The sequence below is a fragment of the Amblyomma americanum genome, chromosome 2 (assembly GCF_052857255.1).
Source record: "Amblyomma americanum isolate KBUSLIRL-KWMA chromosome 2, ASM5285725v1, whole genome shotgun sequence".
NCBI classification, from domain to species: Eukaryota; Metazoa; Arthropoda; class Arachnida; order Ixodida; family Ixodidae; genus Amblyomma; species Amblyomma americanum.
In genome coordinates this window covers 108453060-108462792 of record NC_135498.1, presented here as the reverse complement: position 1 = coordinate 108462792, position 9733 = coordinate 108453060, and the positions used below count along the sequence as shown (strand labels likewise).

The 9733-nt window shown below is 44.0% G+C and overlaps 1 protein-coding gene across 1 annotated transcript in view; it reads left to right on the top strand.

Annotated features, from left to right (window-relative positions):
• Window positions 1-2919: 2919 nt before the first annotated feature.
• Window positions 2920-9733, top strand: part of LOC144118948 (evasin P985-like) — a 44808-nt gene continuing 37994 nt past the window's right edge. The window contains exon 1 of the mRNA XM_077651707.1: window positions 2920-3049. Coding sequence (XP_077507833.1) covers window positions 2989-3049 — 61 coding nt within the window. The 5' untranslated portion in view covers window positions 2920-2988. The remainder of the gene's footprint in view (window positions 3050-9733) is intronic.

Sequence of the window (9733 nt, the reverse complement as noted above, 5' to 3'; positions counted from 1 at the left end):
CTCACGGAGGTCCACAATCGGCGCGAGCGCGTCTCGGAAGTCGGGAGCACGATATGGGCAACCCTTGAGGTCAGCATGTAGAAAGACGGTGTTGAGGACAACATTACCGGTAGGTAGTCGAGGGAGGACAACTTTGTACGAGTCCATGGAAATTCAGGTGTCGGGAGACCTCGGCCAACAGCCGATGCGGTGTTTTTAGCTAGAAGCATTTCAATACACAGCCGTTTAGAAAGGTTTCCTCTTCCTCTTCCCCCCTGCCGCCACCCCCACCTCCTTTTCCACCTCCGCCTGTTCACTATTACTGGAACTGGAGATCTTGGTTTTGAACACTTATAAATGTTTTCATCATGAGTTCCGTGGCGCTTCTTAGGCATGTTTCGTGAACTTCTGGCTTTTAACTTCACAGATCGCTGCCGCGTTGTCACAGCTCAGTAAATGATGGAGCAGTCCCGACAACAGCTTCGCGCCACGGATAATACTTGCTCGGAAGCAATTTCATGGTGCTCCGTATGTTGAAGCCTCGCCCTTCGTGAACCCGATAACTGCTGTGCTGTTGCCTTTTTCTTTGCGTTAAAAACGATCTGAAGCTTCACTTGAGCGTTGGTCGAACATTTGCACCGTATTAGCCCTTCAATAGGAAGTATTTAGATTGATTTTTCGCGGCGAATCGAGAATGTTTGCAGGATCTGACAGAATTGTTTTCCTTGATCTGAAGCATTACTCTTTTGTGCGAAGCACTTTTCCTCGGAAGGTCGCTGTTTTGAAACAGATGTACCAAAATAAGAATGGCGGCTCCGGAGCGCATAAAATAATTAGCGATTGCGCTGTTTCGGATACATTGCGACAGTTACAAGACAGACACTTCACATACGCATGTACATAAAAGCATGCTTTCGCAAAACGAGAGGTCATCATTTACGTTAAGCGGATCCAGGGGCGGACCTAGGCGACTATATAGCTTCGCTGCATTACAAAAGCAAGAAAAAATTAACATCGCCTAATTCCTCCTGGCCGTAGAGAGAGTGCAGTGGCAGTTGTACTTTTCGCCGAAGGAGGCGTTTCACTCCTTAGGCAATTGGGATGAGTAGAATGCCGGTGTAGAGAGTAGAGTGGCCGTTATACACTATCAAAGCGAGTGCCAGTTCTTAGAGTGCAGGTTTGAAGGCCCTCCTCCTGCTCCTTGCAGTGACTGCACAGTGCCATCTCACCTGGATAACAAAGCAGACTGCTTAAGATGGAGGCGGCTCGACCTCTCCCTCGCGTGCACCTGGCGAGGAGCCACTGTCCCGTCAGATTGATGTGGTACATGTACACAGTGGCGTGCTGGCTACGCGGGAGACCCAGGAGTACGATTCGCACGGGATAATTCATGTAAATGCGGCTTATGGCGTCTCCATAATCTGAAGTTGAATCGGTCGCCTCCATTTCAGGCGAGACAGGAACGCGTTACCGGGTTGCGCAGTTCATTGCCGAGGAAGCACGAGACCATCACAACGAAGCGAAACGAGTGATGCGAGCTGCTGGAGCTAGAAAACATTCACCTCTCATGTGTACCGACAACTCAGGTGCACACTCAGTAACAACACAAATGCTCTCGCGTTTACACTTCATAACATACGCTTACGTTCCCTATAATTAATTCATTGAACGGAACAGGTTGTACTTTCTGCACTCGGGTCTATATTTTGTATCTCTTAATGTAACTTTTCTCATTGAAGCCGTTTACCTCTGTCATTACCGCGCACAGCTATCGGACGATTGTGTGTACTGCTCCACGTGAGTACCAACTGTTTACTTTGTTCGCGAGTGTAGACGTGTAAAGACAGACTAACACATGTTTACACTATTGTTTTTTCAGTGATATAGGGCGACTCGTGGCTGGTGTTGTGGCGCGCCCGAACCTCGTTTCTCCCGCCAGCTTGGTCGCCTGCGACACTTGGTTATTCTAGCAACAATCGCTACTTCCTTCGTTCCAGCAGTATGTAATCGTTAATAGACTCATCTTATAGGCTGTAGAAAGCGCTTACCGGTTATACAGTAATATCTAAAGGAATATTCATTGATGTTCACTTTAAAATTAATTCTGACTACTCTCTTCTAATAGTAGCTCTTAATCGAAAACGGCGCCGGCCAAACCGGCGTTTTTTCATATATATTTGTCCCACTTCCTGAAATGGCAATAACTGTCTCCCTGGAATGTATATATTTACCATTACGAGGGCGTTTTAAAGCTCAATTTTCATTATTTCTTTACAATTCTGGCGAAAACCTTGTCATGTAAAGAAGAAAGTTGTTCATGACGTTCACATTTTTTCGTGCTTTTTGTTTGAGGCTTGAGAGTTGCATTCGTATATATTTCTGGACACTGCAGTTTTCACCGCCGCGTTACTCTAATGAGTACTGCTGGCTCCCTCGGCTTTTAGCTTATCTTTGTCTAGGTATGCGTTTTGGAGGGGGTGCATGATATTTAAGCACAGCGCTGAACATTCAGGCATTTCAATCCTGAAGAAGCAAACATGTGCCGTATTAGCTAGCATTTCAGAAGAATCATTTTTACGTTTTGAATTTAAAGTATATTTAAAACTTCAAAAACTAATTTATTCTCTTCGAAGCAAGACATTCTCACGTCATGGAAAATTTTCTTCTAGCCGACGTCAGCCTCATTGCTTTTTACGTTTGGCATGCGCCCCCGACGGAGACAAAACAGGCACGATCAGGGGCGCGCGCTTTCGAAGTACGGCGATGTAGGAAGGCAGATATGAATGATCGTTCTTTGAATAACCATTATGTACACTGGAGTAACATACACCACATGGTAGGGACTTGCACGATAAGTGAAAAATAAAAAAGGTTTGAATTATCTCAAGCTTAATCGTTTTTTGATCGATGCACACCAGCGACGTTTTGTATAAAACTCCGCGAGAACATTCGGTCGTTTAAATACGTACCTCCGTCTAAGAACACTTCGGTGTGTTTAGATCAAATAGGATGCATTGGATAATCGTTTACGCTGGTCTCTCGGCCCTGGCACTGTTTGGAGCTCTACATGGTGAGTTCGGCGTTAAAATATCTTGTTAGTTTGTCTAATTTCTCACGGCGAAATGTTTCATAGAAAGAAATAACGCAAAACCTTCAATAGAACAATGGTTTTTACAATAGAAAAAAATAAAGCAGATCAAGAATGTGGCCTTGTTTCAAGTTATGAGTTATTTCGTGATTTTAAGCACAAATTTGTTCTTGGAAACATCAGGGCAGTCTTAGGTTCAGGACGTGGCAACACGGCGGGACGACTTCGTTCATTCGAACTGTGTGCTTTCTTCAAGGTGCTTTAAAGCACGTGGTGCGAACATTTCTCTCCACAGAGCCTAATGGCAGTGCTGTCTGATACTACACGCGGGACAGCTACCTTCAGCAGCTAGCGCTATTTTTCATGACGAGGTTTTAATAAAAGAACTATAGTTGTCAGTCGCGAACTTGGCTTGTTAACGCTGCCTTGGCGGAGAGGCTATAATTACGGAACACGTGCTCCCAGATCAGTATTCAAATCCAGGCTTGCACAGAGAGAAGGAAAACATTCGTGCAGTTTTATTTTCGGGTAGCCTTAAAGCAGCAAGTTAGAATGAGTCGAGTCAAATAACTGCATTTTAGCGATGAGCGCCGGTAAAATGCAGTTACTGCTACCTACTACTCTTTACTTCCATCCTGCCTTCTCACTTATGGTTGGAAAGCTAACCGCATAATGAATGCTAAAAAGCAAGCGCCTAAAAGAAATTCACTGGTGGTTGTTTTATGCTCAGGAGAAAACTTCAATGGGTGCGTTTTGATATTTCAACCGAGCTCCACAGTGTTTTCCTCAGCCTCACAGTCCTGCCTCTTTCGACGAAATATCTGCGCTCTCTGTGTACGTTGGAAACATCCACACCCCAGTGCCCCTACCATATCGGAGCAGATCGGGGCATCTTTTGGACAGATTGCTTGGCCTGGAAGGTAACTTCTGCGGAGCACTTCCTCCAAAAGGTCTTCCCTCACCACCCTTCCTTCGTCTGCATCTCCTAGCAGCCGCCTTTCACGCAGCACCGGAGGGAAATAGCGAAAGTTTAATCAAACTCGAATAAAAGATGGGAAGGCGTGCAATGTAATCATGAAAGGTCGCTTGATATCGTGTCATTGCCTGTACATTTTATTAAATGTGTAATACATAAGTACTGCGAAAAATTTGCAGACAACGAAACAAAATAACATTAGGCAACATTTCTATGTACCAGACACGTTATTAACGTTTTTTAAATGACGACTGCGATGTGCAACGCGAGTCTAGCTTGTGCTCCAAACAGGCGGCCTTGCGTCTTTAATTCTTAACTCCTCACATCCCCCTCAAGTTCCACGTACACTATAATGAACATTTGTCTTTTAAGGAATTTAAAAGAAACGCATCACTTCTGCACGACTCACCGTGCTTCCACGTATTCAGCATTTCAGCAAGCGTGAAACTATATGCGCGCTCTAAGCTACCTCTCAATTGAGTTGATTTCTCTACTAGATTTCTCCCAAGTTTCTCGTGCTTTTCCTCGCGACTTGTTTTAATTTTCATTTAAATACGCATTGTGTCCTGCGTGTGTTTAACTAAATATAGGCTGAAATGCGTTGATGGTTTTTATGTGAGCTCTGAGGACCGTAAAAGAGAGCATAGAGCAAGCTCATTAAGGAAGAACTGCTCGAACTATGGGTGCCGGATTTTTCTGTACACTGTAAAATACAGAATATGTGACTGAATCAACGCTCACAGGCTGTTTTTTTGACGGGTCTGACGCTAATATACCTTTGAGGTAAAACAGGGTATTACAATACCTTTATTACCATTTCGTTCGCCTCCGATAGCACGGAAACAGATGCAATTTTTAGTGTTCTATTTTAATCTTACTGTCAGGATGAGAACCAGAATTTAAAATTTTCGACGTAAATTTTTCTCGTCCGCTTGTGAGGCCGATATACAGTGCCGACACAAGCAAGACAGCATGTTGACTAGTGCCGTGGTGTTTAATATTTGCGTACGCCTTTAGATTGTTCGCTTCGCTCAGTGTGCGTGGCATTAGGAGATAGGTTCTTGAAATAGTATTCTCCGGGAAGAGTTTTTCTCCAACGTGAATTCATATCGTTAAAGGGGACCTCTACAGCGCGTATCGATTCGTGAACATTCCACACAAACGGTGCCCCAAAGCGCACACCTCCCGATTTTTTTTCACAAGCTGCTAACACAGCTTAAATATTTCTTTCTAATTCTCAGTGCTTGATCTTTCAAGGATAGTGAACATCGTTTCTTGTGATCTTCTGATCCTAAGTCAGCCATTGCCACCCATGAAAGCAAAGAGTGCAATGTTTGTCGAACGCGTGTGCTCATGGACGGCGTTTTATATTCTACAATCATGCCAATATAGCAATTGAGCTGCGTGTCTTACTACTCGTGTATATTTATGTGTGCGTCGCGTAAAGAGAACTAAGTTGGGCAAGGATGTCAAAGAACGGTTTCTTGGTGCTGTCCTTTCGGCTCACTGAGATTTTGCACGTTGTAGTCGAACGTTTCTATTTCTTCTATTTTCTTTCGTTACGTCATTTCCTGCCTTTAACTCCACTTAAATTTCTTTGGTACCGCCGGCCGCGCATTAGGCGCCCGAAAATAAAGGGCACTTACTGCAACCGGCACTTTTTCTTCTGCGTATAATTTGTTATTACCAGGACAAAATACGATAAACCAGAGAGATGCGTCTGTTTAAAATCATCTAATTAACGCCCTGGTGATAATTTCCTGCCAGCAGAAAGCATAACCTAAACTATAAGTGAAAATTCATGTGCCCTGTACCTTTCTCTCCTCTATGGTTTTTAGATTCACGAACCTTTTGTAAACTCAGATTGCTTATATTCTGTGTTTAATAAAGATGCTGAACAATGTATGCATTCGCATTCTTCAAGAGAACTACTATAATGCCAATATTTTTCATGCGCGGATATTCCCTGCCCTTGTCATGCAAACTATTGATTTAATAAAGCTACTAGCACCACCACAACAGACAGTACAGAACCATGGGCTGTGCGACGCAGGTGAATACTTTGCAGAAGATATGGAATTTTCTGGTATCAGCGTGTCGACGGTCTATCAGGAATTTATGTCCACATCAATGCCCGAAGACTATATGTGCCTCCTCTCTTCACGTGCGATTTGTTTCAAAAGTGGACAAGTTGAAAGCGACCAGAACCACTCTTTCTCTGAAGGAAACAATATTTCCATACTCTTCATTGATTTTTAATTATAATCCTTGAAATTTGTATTTGCAGATGACTTACAGAAACCCAAAGTGATAAAACACTCGCGGGTGCTGGTGCTCGCACAACAGTTTTGTTAAGGACCTTATGTCTATTTAATACCTTAAAAATCGGACAGGTTGCGGAAATGTAGAGGGGTCAGCATTCCGCCCCCCCCCCCCCGCACTCCCACTCCGCGGATGCAGAGTTCCCGCTCGCTATCCGCGAAGGGGTTTGTGCTCGAGGGAAGCAAGCGGAAGGACGACAAAGCGTGAACACTCACATGCTATTTATTACACTTACAATCAATACACAGAGCACGCCAGCCAGCTACAAAACATCAACGAGGCATTCCTGGGAAATAGAAGGCTACGTAAGCAGGGCCTCCCATTTACCGACTGGGGCAGGGGCGCGACTTCGGAAGTATCGGCGGCGAAAATTTGGTTTCCCTTGCGCGCCACATTATTGGGGCGAAGCCATCCCCGAGCATTTGCTGGGGAAGGTTGTGAGAGCGCGCGTTGGCTGCTCTCGCTTCGTAGCCTGGAACCAGAAGTCCAGCGGCAAGGCACGAAGGATCTCCGTGCGCCTGCCGCGGAAGGTGACAAGAGCGCGTGGCTGCAACCGCTCGTGACGCTGGCCGGATCCGGAAAAGACCCTCTCCGGTTCCGAAGAAATCCGCGTAACCTACGAGGTGGCGCTTACGTCGCTGTCTCCGCCTGCCCCATGAGGAATACTTTTCTCCTCGCCCAGCCGGTGCTGTCGCGACGCAAGGTGGTGAAGATGGGCCGCGTCAAAATGAAGGGGGAAACAGGTTCTCCACAAGTTCAAAAATAGCGCACTTAAGGGCAACCAAAAACATTGTTCAAAGTCGCTTGAGGTGAGTTTCCTATAGGTTTAGGCAGTAAAAAACAAGGTAAGAACAGTACTTAATTTATGCAATCATAAGTAATTATACGTGTGTGTTGATATTATTTATCGGGGATTATGATTAGCAATGCATTTCCAAAAACTTGGACAACATTTTGGTTCGCGATTAATATTCACTTGCCTTTACGGGTGCATGAGAGTCGTGCTTTACAAGTATGTGCATCTTTGAGTGTCTCTAGGGGTGATTTTTCACAAATAATGGCGACCAACCATGAAACTTTTAAATATTCATTCTCTGGAATATTAAAAGATTCTTCTGACAGATCATTTCGATTAAGTAACCCCTGATAGAAATAACATATCACTTTCTCTTAACATTTTGTACAGGGTCACCTTCAGCAGGCCACAGTACTACTGGTGAGTCCCAAAATAGGCACTCTCGAACATAAGAATCCTGCAGATTGCAATGGAAGTTTGTCTGCTTATGAAGGCCACATCTCTGCCAAATTAGAATCCTCATTTTCTAAACCAATGCATGTTGTAGCAGTAAGCGACAAAAGTGAAAATATTCACACCGATAAATATTTTGGTCGATTAAGAACATAGCTGATGAAGTAAACCGTACGCGCACTATTCCAATCAAATTGGCTATGTTTGTTTTTACATGACAGTGTAGCATAAATGTAATGTCTGCGCTGTCTAGTGCACTCCAGCTAGCGTAGGTTGCTACACCACCTGTTTAGAAGAAGTATTTGGTGTTCTGAGGCATACTGCATATTTCTTAATCAAGGAGTTTCCTAAAATACGGTTGATTTTTTCTTTGTATTTCCTCCTTATGACCTCGTTTCATTTCCTTATGAGAGTAGACAAAGGCATATTGAAATAATAAGGCATCAAATGAAGTCGAGGAAGGCGTAATGAACATGCTGTATGCCCACATAGCCAATTCACTGATGGAAACAAACTGTTCATGCTTTGCATTTAACCTTTTAGCACGAGGAAAGCATCATGAAACTGCTGCCTTCCCTTACTGAGAATGTACCAACTCTGTGCACTTGTTCGTAATTTCTCTCTCAAGCAGACTGTACATTCAACATGAGTAAATACTTTCCAGAATAGCGGTAGAGAGCATTAAGTATGGCTGAAATAGGTCATTCTGTCAAGGAATTTTTCGTTGTAGATGAATAGACACATCTTCAACCCCTCAGAAGAGTTCGCTGACAAACATAGCAGCTTTTGTATACTACTGACACTAGAATTCTACAGCAAAACTTAATCTCCTCGATGTGCTCCTTTCTTTACGGCGCAAAGAAAACAAAAATGCTGAGTTGCAAGTTTGCGAACAACTTTCTTAAAAAGCTCAATACTTTAAGAAAACTGTAGTTGTAATTGTAATCCGGACCTATTGTGATTAGTAACGAAGGCATCTTCTTAAAATGCAGCAAAGTTGAAAGCAACGCGAACAATTTCTGCTGTAGTATTGGGAGGACATTAAGTCCAGAATAAAGGTATTAATAGCGATTTTATAGGAAAAGAAAATAGCTATGACTCCAACTAAAAAATGAACGTGCGAATAGGCCCATTCCTACCAAGCCCAGCGGCGGCATTATAGAAAGCAGCTGATGGGGCGGAGGGGAATGAGGCACGGATATCGCCGACCATGCAAACATATTTAGCATACTGTGGAGGAATAAAAATGAGAGCACACAAATTGCCAATAGCGCATAAACCGGACATATAGAAATATGTTACGCAGACATTCGCAGATATTTATTACAAGGTGCCGTGAGGAATACTTATTGATCTTCTGAAGTTTGAGATGACGCATTTTCCATCATTTCAGCACTTCCGCGATTCCACTTTAGAGACACTCAGTTGTCTTTTCGTCAATCTCTGACTTCAGGCTTCTGATGTAATCAGCAGGAAAGTGTCCATTAAGAGGACGTGTCCAAAAGATTCACGGATTCTTTACACTTGGCATATTTGCAGCGCAGTTATGAACGTAAACACACGCGCATAGTTCGAGCATCTCTTAGTAATTGAATTGGTCTATTAATTATTCCGAAATTCCAAACTCAGGAGATATTTCCAAAGATCATCAAGCTTCAACGCACAATTTCATGTGTAGCGAACGCCTCAGAGCTCTTGAGTGCTGTAACCATACCGAATAGACACTCCCAGGCCTTCTCGCCGAGATCCTGCGCACCTGCACGTGCGTCAAAGATATTGTGCCGGCGCGCCTCACCGGCGAGGAAATTAGACGCGTACGTGGCAACCTGGTGGTCATCATCATCAACATCGTCGCCATCATCAGACTGACTACGTCCACTGCAGGGCAAAAGCTTCGCCCTTTTCTCTCTAATTAACCCTGTCCTTTCCCAGCTGCGCTCACCTTATGCGGGCGAACTTCTTAATCTCATCCGCCCATCTAACTTTCTACCGCCCCGTGGTACGCTTCCCTTCCCTTCGAATCCACTCCGTTACCCTTAATGACCAGCCATTATCTTGCCTTCGCGTTACATTTCCTGCCCAAGCCAAATTTTTTCTTTTGATTTTGACTAGGATGTCA